Genomic DNA, 26,247 nt, shown 5'->3' on the forward strand with positions numbered 1-26,247 from the left:
GGCAGGGCAGGAGGAGTAGAGGGGGTGCGGCTGTTGGGGAGGGACAGGGGCAGGGCAGGAGGAGTAGAGGGGGTGGGACTGTTGGGGAAGGGGCAGGGGCAGGGCAGGAGGAGTAGAGGGGGTGGGACTGTTGGGGAAGGGGCAGGGCACTGGGGTGGAGGAGTCAGGAGGAGTAGAGGGGGTGGGGCTGTTGGGGGAGGGGCAGGGGCAGGGCAGGAGGAGTAGAGGGGGTGCGGCTGTTGGGGGAGGGGCAGGGGCAGGGCAGGAGGAGTAGAGGGGGTGGGGTTGTTGGGGAGGGGCAGGGCACTGGGGTGGAGGGGGTGGGGCTGTTGGGGAGAGGCAGGGGCAGGGCAGGAGGAGTAGAGGGGGTGGGGCTGTTGGGGAGGGGCAGGGGCAGGGCAGGAGGAGTAGAGGGGGTGGGGCTGTTGGGGAGGGGCAGGGGCAAGGCTGGAGCAGTAGAGGGGGTGGGACTGTTGGGGAAGAGGCAGGGCACTGGGGTGGAAGGGGCAGGAGGAGTAGAGGGGGTGGGGCTGTTGGGGAGGGGCAGGGGCAGGGCAGGAGGAGTAGAGGGGGTGGGGCTGTTGGGGGAGGGGCGGGGCAGGGCAGGGCAGGAGGAATAGAGGGGGTGAGTCTGTTGGGGGAAGGGCAGGGCAGGAGCAGTAGAGGGGGTGGGACTGTTGGGGAAGGGGCAGGGCACTGGGGTGGAGGGCTCAGGAGGAGTAGAGGGGTGGTGCTGTTGGGGAGGGGCAGGGCACTGAGGCCCCTCTGGTTGCGCTGCCATGTGCCGTTTGGCCCCGCAGGTGATGACGAAGCGAAACGACCTGGTGGTGGCACCCGCCGGGGTCACCCTGAAGGAGGCCAATGAGATCCTGCAACGCAGCAAGAAAGGTACCTGGAGCCTTGCGCCGCCCACCCTGCCCTGGGCACTGGACAGAAATGGCTCCGCCGGTGCCCCTCATTCCTGGCCCACAGCCCCTGCCAGCCCAGCCCTGGGCGCTGTGAGCTGGCAAGGGGGATGGCAGGGGAGAGACTGAGACGCTTCCAAGCCCATTATGGGTTCTTTGCTGCCCCAGGTCTGGTGCCCCCTGTGCCCGGGCAGGAGGCCAAGTGGGACCCTGCATGCTCTTTAACCCGGGCTCCCTCTCCTTGCTGACTCTGCGAGTTGTTCTCCCGGGCATGGAGTAGAGTGAGTCACAGGGGCAGTGCCTGGCCCAGCCGTGCTCTTGCTGAGCAGAGCCTGGGCGCTGGAGGTGGACTGGGGCACGTGGGGCAGCCCCACGTGCTTGGAGTGGCGGGCAGGGCGATGTGGCCGAGGTTGCAGCGTCGTTAGCAGCTGACGTTCGAGGAGGGGGCTGCCATGGCTGAGCTGGGCTGCGGGCACTGGCTTGTCTCCGTGCAGGTCTCGGATGTGCTGAGCTGGGGGTGGTGGGGCTGTTAGCCAGGGTCAGCGTTAAAGGCCAGTAACCAGCCACAGCCCCACCGTAGAGCCAGCCCCACTGCGCGTGCGGCTGTGGCCGCGGGGCTCTGCCAGGTGCCCCCCTCACCGCCGTGCCCTCCCCGTGCCAGGGAAGCTGCCCATCGTGAACGACAGCGATGAGCTGGTGGCCATCATCGCCCGCACAGACTTGAAGAAGAACCGCGACTACCCGCTGGCCTCCAAGGACTCGCGCAAGCAGCTGCTGTGCGGGGCGGCCATCGGCACCCGCGAGGACGACAAGTACCGGCTCGATCTGCTCACGCAGGCCGGTGTCGACGTGGTGGTGCTGGTGGGTACCGGGCTCGGGGGGGCTCCCTGCTGCCCCCCCCGGCCCAGCAGCCTCCCTGACCCCCAGCACAGCGAGGATTAAGGCCCTGAGCTCCTTGCCCGCCCAAGCCAGATGCTTGGCACCTCCCTGCCTAGGTCAGATGACTCCCACCCTGCCCCAGATCGGATCATCTGCTGGGCCTGGTGTCTGCCACCTGGAGCAGGGCAGCTGGTGCTTGGAGCAGGATGTGCGTGGGGCCAGTCTCCAAGCCTGAGGAGCTGAATCAGTCCCACATCGTTTCAGGCGCATGCTCGCTGGGATGCCGGCTCGCTCTGCATGGGCTCTGTCGCCTTGGGAGAGCTGCCAGGCCAGGTGTGTGCTGGTGGGCAGGGAAGGAGACATGATTGCCCGGAGCGGAGCGGGGCTTGGGGATGAGGGCTGGGGATCTCCCTTCCGGGGGTGGCTGGGCCCATTAGCAGTCAGGGCGGGGGCTGGGGTCAGTGTGGGGGCGAGGCCGGAGCCGGAGCGGTCTCTCCTGCTCCCTTCCTATTCTAACTATGGTGTCGTCCCCCTGCCCCCAGGACTCCTCCCAGGGCAATTCCGTGTACCAGATCGGCATGATCCATTACATCAAGCAGAAATACCCCGAGCTGCAGGTGATCGGTGGGAATGGTGAGTCTCTGGGGGCCGCAGCCCTGGCTGGCGGGTGCAGGGTGGGGCACTCACGAGGCTGTGACTCTGACAGGTGCAGCACTGCTCCAGCTCCAGCAAGGGCGGTGTGGAGCTGCGTGTGGGGAACCACTGCTGGAATGCCCCACGTGGCACATCTGGGCCCAGGGCTCTGCTCGCTCCCCGGCATGGCTCCGGTGCCCCGCATGGCACGCCTGGGCCCAGGGCTCTGCTCGCTCCCCGGCATGGCTCCGGTGCCCCGCATGGCACGTCTGGGCCCAGAGCTCTGCTCGCTCCCCGGCATGGCTCCGGTGCCCCACGTGGCACATCTGGGCCCAGGGCTCTGCTCGCTCCCCGGCATGGCTCCAGTGCCCCGCATGGCACGTCTGGGCCCAGGGCTCTGCTCGCTCCCCGGCATGGCTCCAGTGCCCCGCATGGCACGTCTGGGCCCAGGGCTCTGCTCGCTCCCCAGCTCGGCTCCGGTGCCCAACACAGCACGTCTGGGCCTGAGGCCCTGTGCCAGGGGCTCCCCTCGATGCTGAGGGAGCCCCTGCCCTGTTCTGAGCAGCAGGTACCACGCTGCTGGCCACAATTGCTGAGCTAGGCGGAGCAGGAGCAAGTGCTCGCCGTGCCGGGATTGGAGCGGTTTCCTGGCCCCTCTGCGACCCAGTGACCCGGAGTTGTACCAGATCCTGCCTGCCCAGACCCGTGGGAGCAGCCCTGCCAGAGCCAGCAGCCTGCCAACGCCATCCTGCACCTGCTCTGCCCGGTCCATCCTCCCTGCTGCGAGCGGGGGGGTGGGTGGGGGGTGGGAGATGTGGCTGGGATTCCCGGTCTGAGAGCAGCCCAGGCGGGGCCCTTGACTCTGTCCCGGGCCCGGTGACCAGGTATTTCATGGCTGCCTTTGCTTTTCTCTCCTATTGGATCCACAGTGGTGACAGCGGCGCAGGCCAAGAACCTGATTGATGCGGGGGTGGATGGCCTGCGTGTGGGCATGGGCTGCGGCTCCATCTGCATCACACAGGAAGGTAGGGGCATGCTCCGAGCATCGCGGGGGGCCCTCGCAGCCCCAGGGCCGGCCCTGTCATGGTACAATTCCCCACTCTGAACCTTAGCGTCCAAAAGATAGGGTACCAGCATGAATTCCTCTAAGCTCAATCACCAGCTTAGAACCTGTAGCGCTGCCACCAACCAGGAATTCCAGTGCCTGGTACACTCTGGTCCCCCCAAAACCTTGCCCGGGGACCCCCAAGACCCAGTCCCTCTGGATCTTAACACAAGAAAAGTAAACCCTTTCCCTCACCGTTGCCTCTCCCAGGCTTCCCCTCCCTGGGTTACCCTGGAAGATCACTGTGATTCAAACTCCTTGAATCTTAAAACAGAGAGGACAATTCACCTTCCTCCCTCCTTCTCTTTACCCCTCCCAGACTCTCCATGAGAGAGAAAGTAATCCTAACGCAGAGAGAAAATTAACCTCTCTCTCCCCCTTCCCTCCTTTCTCCCCACCAATTCCCTGGTGGATCCAGACCCAGTCCCTTGGGGTCTCACCAGAATAAAAAACAATCAGGTTCTTAAACAAGAAAAGCTTTTAATTAAAGAAAGAAAAAACAGTAAAAATTATCTTTGTAAATTTAAGATGGAATAGGTACAGGGTCTTTCAGCTATAGACACTGGGAACACCCTCCCAGCCTAAGGATACAAGTGCAAATTAAAATCCTTCCAGCCAAATACACATTTGCAAATAAAGAAAACAACCATAAGCCTAACTCGCTTTATCTACCTAGTACTCACTATTCTGAACTTATAAGAGCCTGTATTGGAGAGATTGGAGAGAAACCTGGTTGCACGTCTGGTCACTCTGAGCCCCCAGAGTGAACAACAACCAAACACTAACAGCACACACAGAAACTTCCCTCTCTCAAGATTTGGAAGTATCCTGTCCCCTGATTGGTCCTCTGGTCAGGTGACAGCCAGGCTCACTAATCTTGTTAACCCTTTACAGGCAAAAGAGACATGAAGCACTTTTGTTCTATTAACTCTTACTTATCTGTTTATGACAGGCCCCCATGGGGGTCTGCAGCCCCAGCGGGGCAGGAAGGGCCCAGGTCAGTGTCCCGCCGGACAGAGGTGTAGCAGAGGTTATGTGGGGGCTGCTCTGCCCTACCACCTCCTTCCCCCCACCCTGCTGCAGGTCTCCAGGCCCCTGCTCAGGCCAGGCTGGCGCTGCAGGGAACAGCTTGCTCCTGTGCACTCGGCTCTGGGCCTTTGTCGGCATGGCTGATGCCTGCAGCTGGCAGAGGAACCCAGCCCCACGCGGTGCCCAGCGTGTCAGTGGCCCGCCCCGGCGCTGACAGTCCTGTCTCTGGCTGCAGTGATGGCGTGCGGCAGGCCCCAGGGCACAGCGGTGTACAAGGTGGCAGAGTATGCCCGCAGATTCGGTGTGCCCGTGATCGCCGACGGCGGCATCCAGACCGTGGGGCATGTGGTGAAGGCGCTGTCTCTAGGAGCCTCTACGGGTGAGTGAGCCTGTCGCCGTGGGGCCAGCCTGCCTGTCCCCAGTGCATCCACCCCGTGCTGCTGGGCATAACAACACAACTGAGAGTACCCGTTCAGGGCAGGGCAGGAGGAGTAGAGGGGGTGGGACTGTTGGGGAAGGGGCAGGGCACTGGGGTGGAGGGGTCCCTTGCTGGGAGCAGGGCAGTCACAGCCCTAGGCTGGTCGTTTTTTCACTTCTAAGGCAAACCAAACCAGCCACACAGAGAGGACTTTGGTCTCACCCCACTGGCTAACCACAAGTCACACAAGCAATTTCCTTAGACACTCCAGTCTCCCCGTATCACCACCAATGCCACTAGTCCTGGGGAAGAATGGTTATGAAAACCAAACACTCCAGTAAAAAAAAAAAAAAAAAAAAAAAAAAATGTTCTCCTGATCCCAAAGGACCAAGCCCCAGACCCAGGTCAATATACACATCAGATCTTACCCACAAATTACGCTGTTGCCAATCCTTTAGAATCTAAGATCTAAGAGTTTATTCCTAAAGGGAAAAAGATAGAGATGAGAGCTAGAGTTGGTTAAATGGAATCAATTCCATACAGGAATGGCAAAGTTCTTAGTTCAGGCTTGTGGCAGTGATGGAGTAAACTGCAGGTTCAAATCAAGTCTCTGGAACATCCCCAGCCGGGATGAGTCATTCAGTCCTTTTCAGAGCTTCAGTTTGTAGCAAGGTTCCTTCAGAGGTATGAAGGAGGATTGAAGACCAGATGGAGGAGTTTCCGGGCCTTTTATATTCTCTGCCCCCTGGAAGGATCCCTTTGTTCTTACTGTGGAAAATCACAACAGCAAGATGGAGTCTGGAGTCACGTGGGCAAGTCACATGTCCATGCATGACTCAGTTTGCAGGCCGACGCCATTGTTTACGTGTTAGTTTGAACAGTCCCTGCTCAGATGTGGGTTGGCATCTCCCAAAGTTCATTGTCAGTTAAGTGTTTCCTGATTGGGCACTTACTGAGGCCTGGTCTGCCCCAGTGGGGGAGGGATTGATCTAAGATACACAACTTCAACTACAGTCGACGTATCTTAGATCGAATTAAAATTACTTACTTGGCATCCTTGTGGCGCTGGATTGACGGCTGCGGCTCCCCCATCGATGGGAGAGTGATCAGGGATTCGATTTATTGCGTCTACACTACATGGGGTAAATCGATCCCCGATAGATCGATGGCTACCTGCCGATCCAGCAGCAGTGTAGACAGACCCTGAGACTAGTCCCTTCTCAAGAAGCTGACCCAATGCTTCACTGAGGCTACTTAGAATCAGAACACTTTGAGAGACACATCCATAGCCAGTATTTATAACTGCAGTTATCAAAGGATACACACATACAGATAGCATAATCAGAACCAGCAAATCAGAACCTTTCCCTAGATACCTCACTCGACAACCTTTGCACAATATTTGCTGCAAATATATAACAGTGGTTCCAACAGTGATCTGTACGATCCCAGTTTGTCAATAACATCACACAGGGATCCGCCGGGACGCTCTCCCCTTGCATTCAGTGCTGGCCTCGGTGTGCGGGGTGGCACTAGGGGGCGCTGTACTGCAGGAAGTGGGGTGGGGGCTCAGCAGGGGGTGGCTCCCCCCCACTGGTGCTGACTCTGGGGTGCCATGGCTGGCTGCATGAGATACCACATGCCTTGTGGTGGTGGATTCCACAGGCAAATTCCCTCCGTGCTGGGGGTGCTGGCCCCAGAGGGTTCAGCAGATGCCCTATACCTGGCATCTCCTGCGCCCCCAGACGGCCACATTCAACCCTGACACGATGATTGCTGCAGGGGCTCAGAGGCCAGCAGACGCGCTGCTGCCTGAGCCAGGCGGGACGGGGAGCGTGGGAGCTGTGCACGCTTGGGGCTCGGGGGCTGTGGTCGTGCCCAAGCGTGCCCCCGGGGAACACATGCAGGCTGGTCTCTGCCGTGGCACTAATATCCCCCGTTCTCTGCCTCTCTCCCTGGCACCCGGGCAGTGATGATGGGCTCCCTGCTGGCAGCCACCACGGAGGCTCCGGGCGAGTATTTCTTCTCGGACGGCGTGAGGCTGAAGAAGTATCGGGGGATGGGCTCGCTCGACGCCATGGAGAAGAACAGCAGCAGCCAGAAGCGATACTTCAGGTGTGGGGCAGGGGGCACGGATCCCTCGGTCCAGCCTGGGCCGGGGGGCGGGAGCTGGGTAAACAGCCTGCCAGGCAGATGCTGGGCACAGCTAGGCGTGGGGCCCAGAGGGAGTGGGGCAGCTGGAGGGTGGGAGTGGGCAGGCTGGAGTCAGGAGCGGGGCCCCCCTGTAACAGCCGCCGTGTTTTCCCCCCACAGCGAAGGGGATAAGGTGAAGGTGGCGCAGGGCGTCTCTGGCTCCATCCAGGACAAGGGCTCCATCCAGAAGTTCGTCCCATACCTGATCGCGGGGATTCAGCATGGCTGCCAGGACATCGGGGCCAGGAGCCTCTCCATCCTCCGGTGAGGGGTGTGGGGGCCGAGGAGAGGCTACGGTTCTCACTCAGCCCTGGGCAGGCCGACCTGGGAGGGGCCTGCTCTGCCCCAGCAAGATCCTGAGCTCTGCCCTGCCTGGGAGGGTGGGGACAGATGGCATCTGAGGGGTGGGGAGCCGAGCTGGGGCCTGCAGCCGTGCCAGGCTATGGGGAAGCAGCTGAGCATCCCACCTCAGAGCTCATCCCCCCAGACCACACTGAGAGTGTCTCACACGGACAGCAGCCGCAGTGCCCGGGGGCGCCATAGGACGGGAAAGGCCAAAGGGTGGCTGACCAGGCCATGGGCCACGTAGGGGCTACTCCAGGGCCCCCTTAGGTGGGCAGTTACATCACTGAGTCCCAGGCTCTGGTAACCTGGCCCTGGGTGGGGTTAGATCCTTGCGACATGTCCCAGTCACTGCCTGGGGCCGTGGCAGGGCTGACACAGCCGGGCAGTGTTGTCGTGGCACCTGTGTGGGGTTGCCGTGGGGAGGATGGCACAGCCTGGGTGGGCCTGGGCCAGGCCAGGCTGCCATGGCGAGGCGCCGGCTGGGGCCTGGCGGGTTGCTCTGGCAGCTGCTGCTGCGCTCTGGTGTGCTGGCTCTGGTGCGCGCTCTGTCCTTTCCCCCGCGTGCCTCCAAGGCCGGGGGCAGGAGGTCTGCCGCACACCTAGCCACGCTGTCTCTGCTTGCCAGCTCCATGATGTACTCAGGCGAGCTGAAGTTCGAGAAGAGGACCATGTCAGCCCAGATCGAAGGCGGCGTCCACGGCCTCCACTCGTAAGTGCCCGGCTGCTTCCCAGCCCTGCCGGCTCTGGCTGCTGCTTGGCAGTGTGTCGTTACCCAGGAGGCGGTGCCGTGCCCTGGAGTTGCTGGGCTCTGAGCTCCTGGGGGCGTCCCCGCTTTCCTGACTGGCTGGGGACTTGGGGCAGGCAGGAGCCCTCCTCTGACCCTGCAGCCCCACAGGCAGCCAGCAGCAGCGACCATCCCACAGGTTCCTGCCCCTTTGCCACGTGTCGACCAGGATCCTTCTCTTCCCACCTGCTCTTGCCCCTGCTCTCACTGCTGTGACCGTCTGGCATTGGGTGCGCTGTGGTAACGCCGAGGTGCCCATAGACTCAGAGACCAGCGCGCTGGGTGCTGTACAGACACAGAGCGGGAGGGTGCTCCTCGCCCCCAGGAGCTCAGCATCTCCCTGTGAGACAAGAGACCCCAGGAGGATACAGGCAGCGTGGAGAGGATGGGTCTGGTGGTTGGACAGCTGCCTGGAGCTGGGTTCCCTGCTGGAAATCCCAAATGTTCTCCTCCCCTTTGGGGGACAGCAAAGGATTTCTCTGGGGGTGGGGAGGGCCAGGGTGGATCTGTGGAGCTCCCTGGGCCCACTCCCCACTCTGGGTGAGCAGCAGTATTATCTCTAGGGCAGGCAGGGACCCTCTTCGGAGAGCCGCTCCCCCCGCACCCCCCCCCCCGCTGCCACCTCTTTGCTCGCTCCATGTGGTGCGCTGGGAGTGCAGCTAGTCTGGGCGGAGAAGGGGCCTGCAGCCTCGCTCCATGAGGCCTGGGGAGCCAAGGACTCCCAGCCTGACCACAGATCCCTTCTCCGTGCTGGGGGGCGGTGCTGCCGTGCCCGGTGGGGGGACAGCCAGCGGCTGGTGGAGAGCACTGCGCGTCCGGTATTCCGGCACCGAGCCCCTCTGGGTGACACAGCTCAGGGATGGCAGCCAGTCACTGCACGGCTGTCCCTGCCATCCCATGCCCATGCTGACCTGCCCAGCCCTAGCTAGCTGGGCCGACCCTGGCGTCGCCAATCTCCAGGATCCTATCCCTACAGGGCACCCGCTGTGCTGGCAGCAGCTGAGTCCGCGCTGGAGTCTGTTCTGACAGGCGAGAGGGGTGAGGGTGGAGGTTGGTAGCAGTGTCCAGCTGGCCAGGAGGAGGTGTTACCAGAGCAAGAGAGAGTGAGCTTCTCCAGACGTCACTGACCCCTCAGATGCCCCAAGAGGCCAGGTCTGGCCTGTCCTGGGGCTGGGCGAACAGCCGTTCCCATGCAGTGCTGGGGACTGTCGCTGGGCAGTGTGAATCTGACAGCCCCCTGCACTGTCTGCGAGGGAGCAGATCCCAAATGCTCACCTGGCTGCTGCCTTCCTGGTTCTCCCCTTCACAACAGGGCGATGCTTTGGCTCCTGCGTCTGCCCCGGGGTCTGGTCTTTCTCTGAGCAGCAGTGGGACCCCGAGGGGTTGGGTTAGCAGCCCCCTGCCCAAGGGACAGTGGATTGTAGCTAGGACGCTTGGAGCCATCATGGCATCACCTGCCTGCTGTTGTAACTCATGTTTATTCCAGTAGTGGCTAAGGACCAACTGAGATCAGGCCCTTGCGCTAGGCACTGTATGAACAGGGGGTAGCAGAGGGTCTCTGCCCGAAGCAGTTTACAGTCTAAGTAGACCGGATGGCTTTGGTGGGTGAGAGCCACTTGCTAGAGCCATCGTGAACAGGCCTGTGGCCATCCACCCTGCATACAGAGAGCGCAGCCTGCAGTGCCCGGCACACAGAGCTCTGCCTTGAGCCTGGGCACTTGGGCTCAGAGAATTCTGGAGGCCATTTCTGGCCCAGAGGCTGCGTGGTCACATGCCAGCCCGCCCCGGTTAACATGCTGCCAACAGATGGCTCCCAGGTCAGGCAGCACAGAGTGAGCACCAATGGAGACCCGATGTTTTACCCTGACTTTGTTCAGCCAAAGAGATTGGCCTGCAAGGCCAGCGGTGTTATCTCAGCCCCGCGCTGAGCACTCTTGGGGCGTGCAGGGGGCGAATCAGGCAGCGTATCCAGGAGATACAGGGTGTGGCCCGGAAACACCAGCGTCTTTCATCTGTTGGCCTGTGGGAAGGCTGTGGCCTTTGATGCGTTCCAGGCAGGAGGAGCGTTCAGTTTCACTCACTTGGTAAAGTCTGCACAGGCACAGCTGGGATGTGGGGGGAGCAGTGGAGGGACCCAAGGGTGGGGGTCTGGGTGTGAGTCCAGTCTAGCATCCAGGCGGGGTCTGGGGGGGAGCAACATCCCGTTGCCAGAACAGACACTGATCACTTCGGAGGTATCGTCAGACGTAGGCAGAGTCCTAGGCAAAAGGCTGCAGTGAAGGCTGCAGAATGTCTGTTCAGGGACAGGCCCGTCAGTGAATGCTGCGGCTTCTCAGAGGGGCGCTCAGCCTGGCTGGAGCGTGGCCGGCTGATTATGGAATTTTCTCTTTGGCTTTGTAAGCCCTCTCTAAGGGAAGAACTCCATTTTCCTCTCCTGCGTTCTCCCTTCGGTAACTCAGGCTTGTAAGGATGGGCCTGAGAGCAGGGCTGCAACCGGGGTGTGGGAGTGTGGGGAGGGGAGAACGGGCTAGATTCGTGGCCTAGACTAGCCCTCGAGCCCAGCGTGCGGAGAGGCTAGCACTCTGACGGAGCAGGCTAGAGAATCCACGTGGGTCCTTCAGGGCATGGTCTGTTGCACCCAGACGACCCGGGCACACTGGTGCTGTGGGAGTGTAACCAGGGACGTGCCCGTGGCCTGGCTGTCAGCAGCTTTCAGCCTTCGGCGTGGAGGGCTTACACCTCAGGGCAGCTGGACCCATCTCCCAGCAGGGAGGTACCAGGATGCTCCTGCCCAGATCGTGGCATCAGCACTTTTGCCGATACTCCTGGTGCTGCAGAGGATCGTGTGCTTAGATGAGGCGGGGCTTGTGCTGTAGTGGAGGTAGCCATGCTGGTTGGCTGGCTGGCCTGTCTGTCTTCCCATTCCTTGCTCATTGGCTGAAACTTGAATTCAGCCCCTGCCCTGCCTGGGGGGATTAGAGCGGATGGCACCGACTCAGCCCTCCCCTGCCTTTGCTGGCGTTAACCCGCGTGCTGTCCCCTCCCCTCGCCGGGCCGGGCTCCCTGCCTGGGGGGCTGCTGGCGCTCACATGGGATGATGCGCGAGGGATTCCTGCGGCTGGGGGAATGCTGTGCGGGTCCCATTTCTAGCACCTCCTGCGCAAATCAGGATCTTTGGCTGCACCTGCACCCTGTTCTCATCCGCCCTCCCACCCGAGGGCAGAGCAGCCCTGGCTGGCCCTCATCCCCCTCTGACCCTCCACGGCAGCGAGATGGAGCCCAGCGGCGCCTGCCCACTCCCCTGTGGCTCCCTGCAGTCGTGTCCACTGATCGGCTGCACAGGCGTGACCAGACGAAGGGAGTTGGTGGCAAAGGAGAGATGCTGTTCTCTCAAAGCGAGCAGTCAGGTTCCTCCAGTCGCTCCGCCCCAGGCCTGCTGGCACTTGGAGATTTCTGCCCTCCCCAGTTAGCTGTTAGTGGAGGCTCTGCTGAGGAACACTCTGCTGCCAGCTCCTTTTAGTGTTTCTTCGTTTTATTTCCTTCCCTGACTGTTCCTGGTGCTGCAGGCACCTTCCAACCTCATGGCCAAGCCAATCTCCCTGGCTTCCCACCGTGCCTGTCGCGTGCTGAACTCACTCCGTTTCATGTTGGGCCCCGCCAGGGTCGCTTCCTTGGGGTGGGAGCCGTGTCCTAGATTGCTGGTCCTTCTCTGCCAGAACCCGCCCGTCCGGGGATGCTCGTGTAATGCTGTCCCTGCTGGAGTGAGCCGTGAGGGGAAAGAGTCTCTGGCCCCCAAAAGGGGCTCTCCTCCCTGAGCTCCCACTCCTCCCGTGCCCTATAAGTAGGGACTCCCTGCTGGAGACTCCTATTGCTGGTACCCAGAAACTGTCTGCAGCCCCTTCGGCTAGCTGCCCTCGGGCATCCAAACAGTTTGGCACCAGCTGGGAGCTTGGCACTGGAGTCCAGGACCGCCTGCACCTCACCATAAGGGCAACCCGCAGTGCAGCTCCTCTTTCCCCAAACAGAGAGACCAAAGAATTGAGTTATGAATGAGTATGGAATGGCAGGTCACCCCCTCAGTCCTGCCCAGCCCACAGAATGCACAGGGACTTGGGCCCAGACACTCACATCCGCAATCGGACAGCAAAACCCTGTCTGAGTGTTGGGTCATGTGGCACCAAGCACAGATGTGACGCTGCTTGCCAGAGGTCACCTCCTCTCTCCCCGGGCTGGCTGAGCGTCCTATGGACGCTCACCTCCTGGGTCTGATGGCTGGCCGAACCCCAGGCAGTCTACAGAGGGAATCAGGCACTCCTCCAAAGAGGAGTGATTGCAGATGCCCAGAAAGAGTCCTGACCCCATGTCAATGGGCTAGAAGTCAGGGCAATTGCATTGGCTGCAGAATATTAATACAGTGCTGAAAGGAACCACACTGCAGATGCGGATGGACGGATGGCCCCTCCATGGCAGGCAGGGATACCCACTGTCAGCCGCTGATCCAGCAGGGGAGGGGGGACTGGCTGCATGGACTAAATGCCGTGGCTCTCCTCCTCCCAGGAGTACATCGCAATCTGGGCAGACAGTGTTGAGCCCAACATGTGTGTCACTGAAGGACTCCTGTGTTCTCAGACCTGTGTTCGACAGACGGGGCAATAGACTGCTCACCCCCAATAGGAACAACGGATGCCTTCTCTTCGGCCCCAGAGCACCAGCCCAGGGTCCCTCCAGGAAGCCTGCCCCATGCCCTCTATGCCTCCCCACCCCCAATGCCCAGGGTGGGAAGGAAGGCGAGGCAGGATGCAGTCGCATGCATAGCCCCTTAGTGGGCCAGCCAGCATCAGCTAACAGACCTGCTGCAGCTGCTCCCGTCCATACAGATGCTGACCTATCACCAATCCCTCAGCCAGACCCAGAGATTGTACCGCTGATGGTGTGGAAGGTGGTGGAGCCTTGCAGCCGCAGATGGCTCTAGAGAACCATACAAGAAAGCCACACAGGACGGGAGGCCCCCTACGAGATCAAACTGGCAAAGATTTTGTATCTGGCTTGACAGCCTGGTTTCATCTATCAGGACCCCGCCTTCCCAAGGTGTCACACTCCATCCTTCAACTCCAACTATCCGACCTCACCGTGGGATCCGCTTTGCTGCATACAGCCTTCCACCATCCAGCACGAGCCCATACAGAGTTCCTCGAGCCCACTGGTTCAGACTTCCTGAAAGGACTGGCCCAGGCCTGGTCCCCGATTTGTGAGCCCTGCGCTCCTTGGGCCGTGTGGACCCATTCCTCTGAGCCCTTGGCTAAGGGTTCTCTCCACCATCCCAGCTGGTAAAACACCTTCCTGGCGGCTATTGCCTGTGGCAGCAGTTAGCTGGGTCCCAGCACCCAGGAGGCAGCTGACTTTTCATTGGAACTGGGTGATTGACCTTGTAACGGGCTCAAGACTCGCCACCACGGCGCCTCCTGCTGGTTGCTCCAGGAATTAGCTCATTCCAGCCTTGGAGCACCTCCTGCTGGCTGGTGTCTCACCTGTTGTCTGCTCTGCTGTGTTGTCTCCACCACCGGGACACGCGTCGCGCTCTGGACCACAGTGTCCTCTTCATGATGCTGCCCTCCAGCAGTGCCTACTGCTTCATTCTCCCTCCTTCCTGGGGTATATCAGCACTCCTAGTCTACACCTGCCTTCATGGCCACCTGCCACCCCAAAATCTTGTCCCTTACCTCAGGGACAAGGTGCAGTCCACAGGCCACACTCCCTCGTGGCAAGGTGCAGTGCAAGGAGGGACCCAGCCCGGGGACCTGCGAGCGGCAGCCACTGCTGCCTTCCTCCACTCCCCGTCACTGCCTGTCTCCCCTGGGCCACTTCCCCTAGCCCTAGCCCCCACTCAGCCCTTGTTTCAAGGCCTGCAGTCTGGCAAGTCAGCCAGAGCTCCCACAGCCCTGCTTAGCACTGCTCTATCCAGGGTCCTCCATTGCTGGTCAGGGGAAGACGGTTCTCCCCTCTGTGCTGCAGCCTTTATATAGGGCTCAGCCTGGCCCTGATCGGCTGCCTGCAGGCCCTTTCGGATTGGCTGCCTGTCTGCACAGCCTCTCTGGCCTGCTTTAACCCACTTTCTGCAGGTGGCTGGTACCTATTGGGTGTCTGGGAAGTGGGCGGGCGAAGCCCGCCCACTGCTAAAGGATCCTCCCCCAGCCTAAGGGGAGGAACCACAGGGCCACAGAACCCACTGAGTGCGGGGGACAACTAATAAAAGAACAGGGACAGGAGTGAGGTCAAAGGGTCAGAAGGAGGGAACCCGACGGGGACACCGAGCAGAGAACCCCGGACAACGCCCACTGCTCCTCGAAGGCGTCAAGGGAGCCAGTGGACGCCGCCCAGAGGAACTCCGCCCGGATGCGTGATCGGACCATGGAGCGGAAGCAAGCCCCACAGTCACCGGAGTCTCCATCGGCCAACCTCCCCTCCCTGGTCGCGTGGATGGCCTTTTTCGCCAGGGCGAGGAGGAGGTTGACCAGGAGGTCCCGGGACTTCGTGGGGCCACGGATAGGGAGTGCGTACAAAAGGAGGTGAGGGGAAAAGTGTAACCAGAAACGTAAGAGGATGGCTGTGAGGAGCCGGTGTAGGGGCTGCAACCTGGCGCACTCTAAGTAAACATGCGCCAGGGTCTCCCTCACGCCGCAGAAGGGGCAGGTGTCCAGGACAGGGGTAAACCGCGCCAAGTACACGCCCGTGCTCACGGCCCCATGGAGGAGCCGCCAACTGATATCCCCAGTGGGCCTTGGGACCAGGGTGGAGTAGAGGCTGGCCCACCGGGGCTCCTCACCCTCCAGAGGTGGCAAGAGGTCCCGCCACTTCGTATCAGGGCGGGACACGAGGGTGAGGAAGTGAAGGGTGTGGAGCACGAGCGTGTAGAGCTGTTTCCTCGGCGCGGTTTGGAAACAGACCGGCTGCAGGTCGTGCAGCCGGCTTGCGGAGAAGGGACGGGGGGGCCGGTCGGGCCTACGGGGCAGAGGCCCGATGAAAAGGTCCGGAGGGCTTGGGGTGAGGGGTGGGCGGGGCGTGCCCTCCTGCAGGACCCGGTCGAGGTAGGCCCAAGCAGCGGGCGGCAAAGCGGCCTCCACCTCCTGGAGTATGCGCCGGGGAGTGCAAGGTCTGGAGAGCCCCATGCGGTGAGCGAGCGTCAGGGGATCCAGCCAGCCTCTTCGGTCGTAGTCCAGGAGGTCTCCGACCCTGGTGGCTTCCGCCAGGACCAGCCTCTGGCACACCGCGGGGGACTCCGCCACCTGCACACGAAGCAGGTGGCTGGTAGTTGGGCAGGTGGCTCGCTCCAGCAGGGGGTGGGGCAGAGGCAGCCAGGGAGGTTGTGGAAACCTGCCGCTAATTAGGATGAGGCTTGTTAGGAGGCAGCTGCTGGGGCAGCCAGGATATAAGGAGCTGCCCAGCAGAGCAGAGGGGAGGAGGACTGGCTCCCAGGGATAGAACCTGAAAGAGAGCAGTGCTGGGCAGGCTCCGGGGACTGGAGAGGGAGCTCTGGCCTGTTACCCTACCAGAAAGGGCCAAGAAGGTGCAAGACCCACGGGAAGTGTCCCAGGGACAATAGGCAGACAAGGAGAGAGAAGGAGGGCAGAGAGGCTGTCGCTGGAGGGTCCCTGGGTCGGGACCTAGAGTAGCGGGTGGGCCTGGGACCCCCCCCTTGCACCACACCTGGCCATGGAGGTGCATGACTGATACAGACTGCAACTTGCCCCTGAAGTGAGGGGCTGGACTTTGGGTTGTGGTTGGCCCCTGCGGTAGGAGCAAGCCACAGGACTGCCTTGACCCCCGGCAGGGGGGTGAGAAAGAAGTAATGGGGGCTGCTGGAGGGCAGCCTCCTGAAGAGGACGCTGCTGAGCGGGGGAGCAACGCGAGTCCCAAACAGCGGAGTGGAGCGGACAACGGGCAAGACACCCCGTGCAGAGGTGCTCCGGAGCTGTACTGAGCTAATTCCTGGAGCAGCCAGCAGGAGGCGCCTGCGGAGGTGAGTCCGTGCCGTTACACCCACCCAAACCAAGCTCCACATGTCGCAGGGTTTGCAGACCCCTTGTTTATCACTCAGGCCAAAGCCATTCCAGAAATCCCCATTTCTTCACAGCGCTGGGGGAGGCTGTGAAAGCTCCGGTGCCTCCTCCCAGAGGTAGCCACGTGGATCACTGCACGGTGCAGTTTGTTACCAGCGCACAGAGGTCGCCTTTCCTCCAGCGTCCGGGCTTGCTCAGCTCGAGGCCAGGCAGCCTCGGCATGCTGGAGAGATCCCTGCGAAGGGCGGGGCAGCCAGTCGGCACGCAGCACATGCCTTTACCAGGCACTACACGCCAGTGTGCGGATCAGGTGCCACTCTCAGGAGAGCTGCTAGGACTCCCATGGACCTGCCAGCTGGTCACCATGATGGGATCCAGGTGGACAGACAAAGAGAACAGTGACTGTGAGTTTTCAAGATGTCCTGTCTGCGCGGGTCCCGCCCGCCATCCCCTCTTTCCAGTCTCTCTGCTGAGATCGTGGATTAGGAGGGGACTGGGGGCAGTCTAGGCTTCTCTGGCTGTGTGCCCCCAGTGGGGGCAGGGGAGGTTATGCAGGGCACTTGCATGGCCCCCGGGGCCTTGTACATGAGGTGTGCCCCCCTCCCATGAGTGGGGTCCACACGGACAAAGGCTCACAAACCCACGGTGACTGGGAGGGAGGGACCCGTTTGGCAGCCAGGCTGGGGTTGCTCTGGCTGGGCTAGCGGAGCTTGCTGGTAGTGGTGGTGGGTGCTTTGTGGCAGTGCCAAGGGCCCGTTCGGCTGGGTAGTGCCATGCTGGTGGTGAGGGGCCCTCTTCAGCCTGGTAGTGCTGCGCTGGTGCCAGTGGGCCCTGTTCGGGTGGCTAGTGCCGCGCTGCTGGTGCCGAGGGGCCCCGTTGGGCTGGGCAGTGCCGCGCTGCTGGTGCCGAGGGGCCCCGTTGGGCTGGGCAGTGCCGCGCTGCTGGTGCCGAGGGGCCCTGTTGGGCTGGGCAGTGCCGCGCTGCTGGTGCTGGTGGGAGGGCGGCCGGCCAGGCCCTGCTCTCGGCGGTGTTGAGATCTAGCAGCTGCAGTGCCCAGCGGTGTGGGGAAGGGATGGCTCCCTGCTGGCCGGGGGGCGGGCAGAGGGTCCCATCTCACTGGAACACATTGTAACTTTCTCTCTCTTTCCTGCCCATGCCTCCGCCCGTAGCTTTACGTTTCTGCCATGTAAGTAACCAGCTCCTTTCCTTTCCGTAGTTAGTTGTAGAGCAATGACTGGGGCAGGGGGCTGGGTCTGGGAGGCCCCTCTGGGTTTGGGGCCCAGGCTCCCACAATCCAATTCCCCTGGCAGATGGGGGCTGTTCCTCTCTGTGGGGCTGCAGGGGGAAAGGGGGCACCGTGACCCCAGCTAAAGACGCTTCCATCCAGATAAGGGGCTGAACCGACTGCGTGCCCCAGGCTCTTCCCCTGTGTCACTGCCTCACCGAGCTGGGGGTTTAACACCCTCTGCATGGGCCGAGGACCCCAGGGGAGATGGGGCTCCTGCCTCAACTTGTTGGGCCACGAGCTGTGATGGCCCTGCCATGAAATCCCACCTGGCCTGCCCCAGGAATGGGGGAGAACCCAAGCCCCCCACCCATCGGGACCCCGATGTCCTGGCTCCCTGCAGAGGTGTCTGTGTCCCAGGCGAGGAGAGCGCACAGACCCTGTTGGGGGGAGGGGGGAGCTGAGCCCTGCTGGGGGGTCAGTAGTTGGAGGGGGGCTGCCTGGGCATTGGGTCTGGGCAGGAGTCGATGGCCTGTGGAGATGGAGCTTGGTTCTGCCAGGGGCGTGGGGACAGGGTTTGGGGGAGGGGACGCTAATGGACTGAGAGGCTGCTGGGGTCCGTGCACCATAGGGCTCCTGGGCTGGGTTCATGGGGCGTGCGGTGCCAGCTCTGTGGGGTGACTTCCGAGGGCGCAGGCTCCGAATGGCAGAAGGGTCAGGCCCGAGGGCTCGGTGTGGCTGGGGGTGCCGGACAGGACGGCCCTGCCCTAGGGTGTACTGGGAGGGACTGGGTGGTGGAGAGGCACCACTGGGGTCAGAGGCAGATTCCCTGGCCAGGCCTGCCCTGGAGGGGTTGGGGTCCTGAGCCATTAGCCCCTGTGCGAGGGCAGGGCCTGGGCAGGGGGGCCAGGAGAGGGGCCCTGACTGGTGGGGAGGGAGGGGCTGTGCCGAGGGATGTAAGGCCCTGCAGCTGTACTGGGGGTGGGGGGATGGACACCCTGTGTGGTGGGGGCAGCCTGTGCCCACTGCCTGTGAGTGGGGGTGGGGAACTGTCGGCATTCACAGTAGTTTGCATCGGGGCTGAGCTGACGTTCCCGCGGCCGCGCGTCCCTGGCCCCGCAGGGCCATGCACCCAGCACGCTGACTGGCTTTCTCCTCGGTGCCCTGGGGCTGGCCGGCCCTGCCGCTGGGAGGGCGGGTGCCTCCGGAGAACCATGGTCCAGCATGCGTGTCTGTTAGAAACACAAGTTCCAGCATCGCCAGCCCCGCAGCGGGTGGGCAGGGCACAGAGAGTTTGCAAGGGCAAACCCCCAGAGGGCTGTGGGGCTAGTGCCCCATGCTGGAGCCAATAAGGGGGGGCAAGCTGTGAGTGTGATGCTCTGAGGCGTAGCAGGCTGAGGGGAATGATGAGCCAGGACTCCTGGGTTCTTTTCCCAGCTGGGTCCCTGGGTGAGCCCTGTAACACGGGCAGTGGTTCTGTGAGGGGTGGGATAGAACATCCTTTCATTTGCATGGGGGGCCGTTCAGGGAGCTGACTGGGTTCTGAACTCTGCTGGGCGACAGGCCAGGCCTTGCTAGCTTTTTGTGCCTGGCCTCCCTGGGCTCTGGAGGAGCTGGAAATGTGGTTTAGGACAGAGCAGTTACCCCTCAAGGGGTTCCGCAGGGGTCTGTTTTGGGACCGGCTCTGTTCAATATCTTCATCAACGATTTAGATGTTGGCATAGAAAGTACACTTATTAAGTTTGCGGACGATACCAAACCGGGAGGGATTGCAACTGCTTTGGAGGACAGGGTCAAAATTCAAAATGATCTGGACAAATTGGAGAAATGGTCTGAGGTAAACAGGATGAAGTTCAATAAAGATAAATGCAAAGTGCTCCACTTAGGAAGGAACAATCAGTTTCACACATACAGAATGGGAGGAGACTGTCTAGGAAGGAGTATGGCAGAAAGAGATCTAGGGGTCATAGTGGACCACAAGCTTAATATGAGTCAACAGTGTGATACTGTTGCAAAAAAAAGCAAATGTGATTCTGGGATGCATTAACAGGTGTCTTGTGAGCAAGACACGAGAAGTCATTCTTCCGCTTTACTCTGCGCTGGTTAGGCCTCAACTGGAGTATTGTGTCCAGTTCTGGGCACCGCATTTCAAGAAAGATGTGGAGAAATTGGAGAGGGTCCAGAGAAGAGCAACAAGAATGATTAAAGGTCTTGAGAACATGACCTATGAAGGAAGGCTGAAGGAATTGGGTTTGTTTAGTTTGGAAAAGAGAAGACTGAGAGGGGACATGATAGCAGTTTTCAGGTATCTAAAAGGGTGTCATCAGGAGGAGGGAGAAAACTTGTTCACCTTAGCCTCCAATGATAGAACAAGAAGCAATGGGCTTAAACTGCAGCAAGGGAGATTTAGGTTGGACATTAGGAAAAAGTTCCTAACTGTCAGGGTAGTTAAACACTGGAATAGATTGCCTAGGGAAGTTGTGGAATCTCCATCTCTGGAGATATTTAAGAGTAGGTTACATAAATGTCTTTTAGGGATGGTCTAGACAGTATTTAGTCCTGCCATGAGGGCAGGGGACTGGACTCGATGACCTCTCGAGGTCCCTTCCAGTCCTAGAGTCTATGAGTCTCCCAGCTGCTGCTCAGGTGTTGGAATGGGACCTGGTTCTGAGCTGTGAATAAATATCACTCCTGCCCCCCAGGCATGTGTCTCTGACTGCGTCCCCCATCCTGTAGGACAGCCCAGGCAGGACCCGAATGTGGGACGGAAGGGGCGAGCAGGGCTGCGTGAGACGAGGGGGGAGCACTCGCCTGGGGAAAGGTGACTGCCAGGCCTGGGGGAAACTGGTTGGTTTTACACCATTAGGTGGTCAAAGTCGCCCCCTCATGATGGTTAGCCAGCTCCCCACCCCCACCAGCCCACCCCCTCCTGTAGAGCGTGACCCTCACGGTTCTGGTGCTGCCCCCCTCCCCCGATGGGAGTCTCCCTCACTTCCTCCTAAGTGGCGTGGCAGATGGAGCGAGTCCTCGGCCAAATGATCTGGTGCTGGATCTGCAGTGAGCCCAGCGGAGCTGCAGCAGCAGAGGGTTTGCCCTGCCGGGTGGTGCTTGTGAGCTAGGGTGAGGAGATAGAACAGGGTCAGCGTGGGAGCCAGCCGTGTTAGTCTGTATCGGCAAAACCAACCAGGAGTGCCTGTGTGGAAGACCGGGATGGCCGGTGGGGAATAGACACCTACATTACAAACAAACAAACAAAAAAGCCCCGAATGTCAGGACTGTCCCTATGCAATTAGGACGTGGTCACCCTAGTGTGTGCACCTGTGTCTGGGAAGCGCTTCTGGATCCTTCGTGACATGAGGCCACTTTGCGGGAGCCTGGCTAGTGGCTGCTGTGGCATTGCCCGTGCGAGGCGGCCGGCCAGTGACCACCACGTGCCCTGCAGGTGCCAGCCCAGGGCATGAGCACTTCCTGCTGGGGAGCCATCCCTCTGTGTGGGGCTCTGCTTAGCCCGGCAGCATCAGCCATTCCCACCGTGGGGAGGGGGGTAGGGGGCGCGCAGAGGGCAACCGACCAGCCAGGTCTGGTTTAGGGTCCTGGCTGCTGGTGCCACGCAGGGCTGGAGATGGGCCGAACCTAGCCCCTGGGAGGTGGAGGTGCGCAGCCAGCCCAGCTGCGGGTCAGGGCACCAGCGGGTATTGGCATGGTGATTGAAGGGGCTGGCCTGGCCACAAAGTCCTGCCAGCAGCTGTTCCCCTCACCCTCTCAGCAGCTCCTGGGTCTGGCCCGGGGCTCCTGACCGCGGGTAAATTCACAGCCCTGCCCAGGGGGCAGGCGCTGTCGGCCCCGCGCTAACCCTGCCTCTCTCTCTCCTTCTCCCCACCAGTTACGAGAAGCGGCTATACTGACGACGGGCTCCAAAGCAGCAGCCAGCGCGCAACTCCCAACGTCCCTGCCCCGGTCGCCGCCCGCTGCCCGTAGCCCAGCCCTCCCCTCCCAGCGCCAGGACAGCACTTCGACCTCTCCACGCAGGGATGGATTTGCACTACGGCCAAGAGCGTCTCGCCTGCCCGGAGCCGCCTTTGGCCAGGACCTGGCCCTGACTGGACGGCAGCCAGGTTTCTCCAGCACCTGGCGCTGGCCTGGTGCAAGGCCCTGGAAACCAGGCCCCCAGGACTCGGCAGAACAGAGAGCAGGTGCTGGAAAGAGTTGCTGGGGGCGGCCAGTGCTGGCTGGGCAGGAGCATTTCAGCACTTAGCACTGAGCAGTGCCCCCAGCTCCCCCCGCTCCCACTTGCTGCATCTTCACGGGCAGCTAGGGCCTGGCTGGAGCCTGCATCCCCCGCACTCCACTTTCCCTCCACACATCCTGCTCCGCTGCACTCCCCACTGCTGCTGCCCTCCATGGACACTGCTCCCCCTGCGCCAACGGCATGGCACGTCCCCCCCACCAGGGTGCTGCAGTGGGACTCGCTGCTGGGCACAGGCTGGGGGGGCCAGCACTGCCCCTTCCCTGCTGGCCCTGCAGCGGGGCAGTGACGGGAGATCCCGGGATCTTGCTGACAGCCCGGGCCTGGCTCTGGACCAGTAGCCCCTGGGCTTTAAGGGATTTTATAAACTTGTCCAGGAGGCTGAGTCTTGCCTCGGCTATTAACCCTCTGATGCCCAGGGGCTGTCTTACCCTGCCCCCAAGGCTGTTTGTTAGTAGGGTCTCTCCAGCCTGGACCAAACACCATGGACCAGCCACCTCCCCTCCAGTCCTTGTCCTCTGCAGAGCCCCCGGGGTGTCAGCCCACTGCACGCCTGGCAGCTGCTCTGGGGCCCCTGCAGCCTGCCCAGCCGCAAGGTGACATCCCTCTGGGATAGCAGCTGCTCTGGGGTGAGGCAGGGGGCAGGAGTGACCCCCAAAGCTGGAATGGGGTCCTGGCCACCCCTCTGCAGCCCGCCTCAGGCTCTGTGGGGCTGGGCAGCTGTTTCCTTCACTCTGTTTCTGCCAGATGAGTTTAAATCTCCTTTTTCTGTCACTGCAGCTACTGGTGAGTCCCGGCCTCTCCCCCTGCAGCACCGACCCCCGTACTCGTTGGAAGGCTTTAACTTTGCACATCAGGGGTCCAGTGTTTGTAACTGTGTATTGAAGAATAATAATAAAGTAATGCAGCATTGGGGCCTGGCACCGGCTGGTGTGGTGGAGCATGCTGAGCTGGACTCCAGCTCGCCTCACTATGGCAAACCACCAGCCTTTTGGAGAAGGGGGTGTAATCCCCTCCTCCCTGGCCCGTGGGCCTGCCTGAGCAGTGCTAGGGCACGGGGCTGGAGGACCAGTGGCAGCTGCACTGTGGAATCATGGCAGGGCCGGATCCTGTGTCCAGGGGGATTTCAAACCAGTTTACAAATGGGCTTTAAAAAAACTGTTGAAACTAGCATGAAATGCTCCCCAGAGCCCCCATCCAGCCTGCTCCCTCCGTCCCTGCTCAGCCTGGCCATTCCCCCAGGCCCTGCAAGGGGCCTTTGCTCTGTGCCGGGAGGGGGCAGGTGCACAAAGGCAGCTGGGTCCTGGTGGGAGGTGGAGCCGCTATCGCAGCCACCAGCAGCCTGTCCCAGTACAGCCCAGGCAGAGGTGAAACTGGGGGAGGGGAGGGCTGCACCAGATGCCCTCCCCGCCATCAATCTCCCTGGGGGAAATCTGCCTCCCCCCACCCACACCACTCAGCGGGTGGGGCTACAGCAGGCAATGGCCGTCATGCCTCCCTGGGGCAGAGGACTCAGTGGCTTTCCCCCTCCCCTGGCCGGGGTGTCCATGGTGCAGCAGCAGTTACCTTGCTCTGAGGCCACCCAGTCGGGCAATGTGCCCATGGCCTGCAGCCTGTCCTGCCCGGCAGGGCCAGCTGAGGAAGGTGACTGGCACAGCTGGATGTTGTGTGATGGCAGGGGCACCCTGCCTGCCAGGGAAGAGCAGGGCTCTGGCTGCAGCAGCAGCTGCGTGTCACCCTGGCCGGGTGAGAGGGGCTCCTGGGCCAACCCAGCCCCAGGTGCTAGAGCCTGGCTCGGAGCAGGGCCATGTCCAGCTGCTCCAGGAATCCCTGCAGCACCTGCTGGTACTCCTGGGGGTGCTGGCGCAGATGGGCTGCATGGCGCGAGTCCTGCCAGCCCTGGGCCTGCACCAGGATCCCTGCCCCCCTCCAGCTCTCCAGCAGCTCCTGCACCCGGGCAGGGTTGCTCAGGGGGTCGTTGCAGCAGTAGAAGACCAGGACGGGGCAGTGAAGCGGCGGCTGGAAGAACACGTCCTGTGCTGCTTTGTAGTACCGCACGGTGCAGCAGCCTAAGAGGCTGAAGTAGAGCCTGGTGCCTCCCCTGACGAGGGGCCGGAGGGCCGTGGAGCTGCTCATCTGAGCCACGCCTGCACAGGGCAAGAAGGGGGTTACTGGGCAGGGGAACCGCCAGCCAGACGCAAACCCGCCCTGGGTACCCGCTCCCGCCTGCTCCCTCAGCCCTCGCTGGGCCGTGACTCCCTGCCCACTGCACCATATTCCCCCGAGTGTCCCTCTGTCAGCCACAGCTGGGCACACGGGTAAGGCCTGCGCCCAGGGTACGGCCCAACCCTTGCCAGGACCCTGCTGTAACCACGGGGCCCGGGCAAGGGCAGCATCTGCCGAGACTCCTGGCTCTCGCAGATGTCAGCCTCCCAGGGCTGTTTGCGCAGCTCCTCTCCCTGCTCAGGGGTAGTTCTGGACCAAACCCAGCCTGAATCCAGCAGGAGCCTGGGAGGGAAGGACCCAAGCTGCAGATGGAGCTGGGGCAGCAAGGGGGGCTGCTGGGCAGTGTCTGCAGAGGGGACAGCCAACCCAGCCAGGGACGGGGCGATGCACAATGGATAGACGCTAAGAACAAACCCGTTAGCCCTGTGGCACGCAGTGCCGGGGCATGCTAGGAAGGCCAAAACTACAACCGGGTTCCAAAGGGAACCAGATCCGTTCCTGGAGGAAGGGTCCAGCAATGGCTATTAGCCAGGATGGGCAGAGAGACACCCCTGCATTCTGGGTGTCCTAAACCTCCACCTGCCAGCAGCTGGCACTGGGTGATGGGCTGGATCACTGATAATTGCCCTCTGCTCCTGCCCTCTGAGGCACCTGGCCCCAGCCCCTGTCAGAGATGGACCACTGGTCTGACCCAGGGTGGCCGTTCTTACCCCCACACACATCTCTGGGCTGGACAGGGCTCCAGCACAGCCGGGGCTGGAGGAGACAGTGAAAGATTTGTCCTCTCCCCCGGGCTCGTGCCTGGAGAGAGGGTTTGCCCCACGGGACCTGCCCAGACCCCACTCACCCAGCGCCATGTCCCCCAGGCTGCCCGTCACCAGGCTGTCGTAGATCAGGCCCCGGATCCTCTCTGTCAACTGCCGGTGCCGCTGCGGCTCCCGGCTCATGTGCACCATCATCTGGGCGAAGGTGTAGCCGCCGAGGGAGAAGGCGTGGACAAGCAGCGGGCGGGAGCAGAAGGACTGGCTGCCCTGGAGCAGGCCTAGCACGCAGGCCGCGTAGGCCAGCCCGTGCCGGGGCCAGAGGAAGTGGCTCAGGTCACTCTCCACCACCAGCACATCCAGGCCGCATGGCAGGTAGAGCTCCAGGTACCTCGCAATGGAGCGGGGCAGGGCACCAAGCCAGGGCAGTAGCACCAGCAGGGGCCTGGAGGCAGCGCTGCCCCCAGGCACAGGGCTGCTGTACAGGTGCATGGTCCTGGAAAAGGCTGTCTCAGTTGCTGCCCCGCCAGGGGCGACTGCCCGCGATGGGGCGGACTCTGGGCCCCCAGGCTGCACTAGGGGGGCAGCCCTGGTGCCTCCAGCCTCCTCCATCTGCATCCAGGCTGCTGTGGCCACGCTGCCTCCAGCCTCGGGAGCCCTGCAAGAGACACACGGGCAAGCTAGGCGCCACTGGGGCCAGCATGGGCTATCACAAGGGCAGAGGAGCCAGGGCTCCCTGACCACCCCAGCAGCAGGAAGGGCTGTCCCCCTGGGCTGCAGGGAGTTCAGGGAGGTAAATTGAGGCACAGAGAGGGGACTATCCTACCCTAGGTGACACAGTCAGCCAGTAGCAGAACAGGGAATAGAACCCAGGAGTCCTTGGGTCCCAGCTCCCACTGCTCTAACTACTCCAGCCCTCGGTTCCCAGAGCCAGAACCCAAGAGTCCTGCCTCCCAGCCCAGCCCGGCCCTGCCACAACAAACCCATCCCCCTTTGCCAGCTCCAGAAGGGAGTGGATTTGCAAAAGGGCCTCAGCCTCATGGCTAGAACATTCCAGCCCCTGGCAAAGGGACAAGAGACCCTCATTTGTCTGCCCACTGGGGCCCTGCTGCTGTGACAGCCCTGTGGGCTCTGCCCCTGCCCTGCAAACGGTCCCCCAACAAGTCCCTGCAACTGCCAGGCAGGGCTGGATGGTCATACTGCGTCAGCCAGCAGGGCCCCCCACCAGCCCGGCTGGGGAATACACCTGCCCCATTTGGCTTGGGGTGTCAGACCCAGAGGCTAGGACCCCGACCCAGGGTTGGCAGGGGCTCGGCCCCAGCACTGTCCAGTTCTGGGCTCCCAGTGCTGAGCGTGAAGCCTGGATTTTTGCATAGCCCCTGACTGGTAGCTGGGTGCGGGCATAGTGGCAGGGCCTGGCTCTTGGCAGGAGGGCTGGGCT

The 26,247-nt window shown here is 61.8% G+C and overlaps 3 protein-coding genes across 7 annotated transcripts in view; 1 reads left to right on the forward strand and 2 right to left on the reverse strand.

Moving 5' to 3' along the window:
- IMPDH1 (inosine monophosphate dehydrogenase 1) overlaps window positions 1-22,742 on the forward strand; it is a 45,709-nt gene extending 22,967 nt beyond the window's left edge. For 3 of the 5 annotated variants that reach the window (XM_050953120.1, XM_050953137.1, XM_050953142.1), the window contains 9 exons: window positions 801-888; window positions 1,567-1,766; window positions 2,327-2,415; window positions 3,336-3,442; window positions 4,787-4,930; window positions 6,940-7,084; window positions 7,283-7,426; window positions 8,133-8,216; window positions 21,457-22,742. In XM_050953120.1, the coding sequence (XP_050809077.1) occupies window positions 801-888; window positions 1,567-1,766; window positions 2,327-2,415; window positions 3,336-3,442; window positions 4,787-4,930; window positions 6,940-7,084; window positions 7,283-7,426; window positions 8,133-8,216; window positions 21,457-21,478 (1,023 nt within the window). In that variant the 3' untranslated portion in view covers window positions 21,479-22,742. Of the gene's footprint in view, window positions 1-800; window positions 889-1,566; window positions 1,767-2,326; window positions 2,418-3,335; window positions 3,443-4,786; window positions 4,931-6,939; window positions 7,085-7,260; window positions 7,427-8,132; window positions 8,217-21,456 lie in introns of those variants that run through there. The other 2 variants (XM_050953129.1, XM_050953147.1) reach the window with 2 other exon arrangements.
- LOC127051249 (uncharacterized) overlaps window positions 1-26,247 on the reverse strand; it is a 385,487-nt gene that overhangs the window by 17,232 nt on the left and 342,008 nt on the right. The gene's annotated exons all lie outside the window — the stretch shown is intronic.
- On the reverse strand, window positions 23,593-25,484 carry LOC127051245 (transmembrane protein 53-like). The gene is made up of 2 exons (XM_050953322.1): window positions 24,893-25,484; window positions 23,593-23,966 (listed from the first exon to the last, which is right to left on the reverse strand). Exons 1-2 carry the CDS (start codon window positions 25,422-25,424, stop codon window positions 23,602-23,604), a joined length of 897 nt encoding a protein of 298 aa, XP_050809279.1. The 5' UTR covers window positions 25,425-25,484; the 3' UTR covers window positions 23,593-23,601.

The sequence above is a fragment of the Gopherus flavomarginatus genome, chromosome 1 (genome assembly GCF_025201925.1).
Source record: "Gopherus flavomarginatus isolate rGopFla2 chromosome 1, rGopFla2.mat.asm, whole genome shotgun sequence".
Taxonomy (NCBI): domain Eukaryota; kingdom Metazoa; phylum Chordata; order Testudines; family Testudinidae; genus Gopherus; species Gopherus flavomarginatus.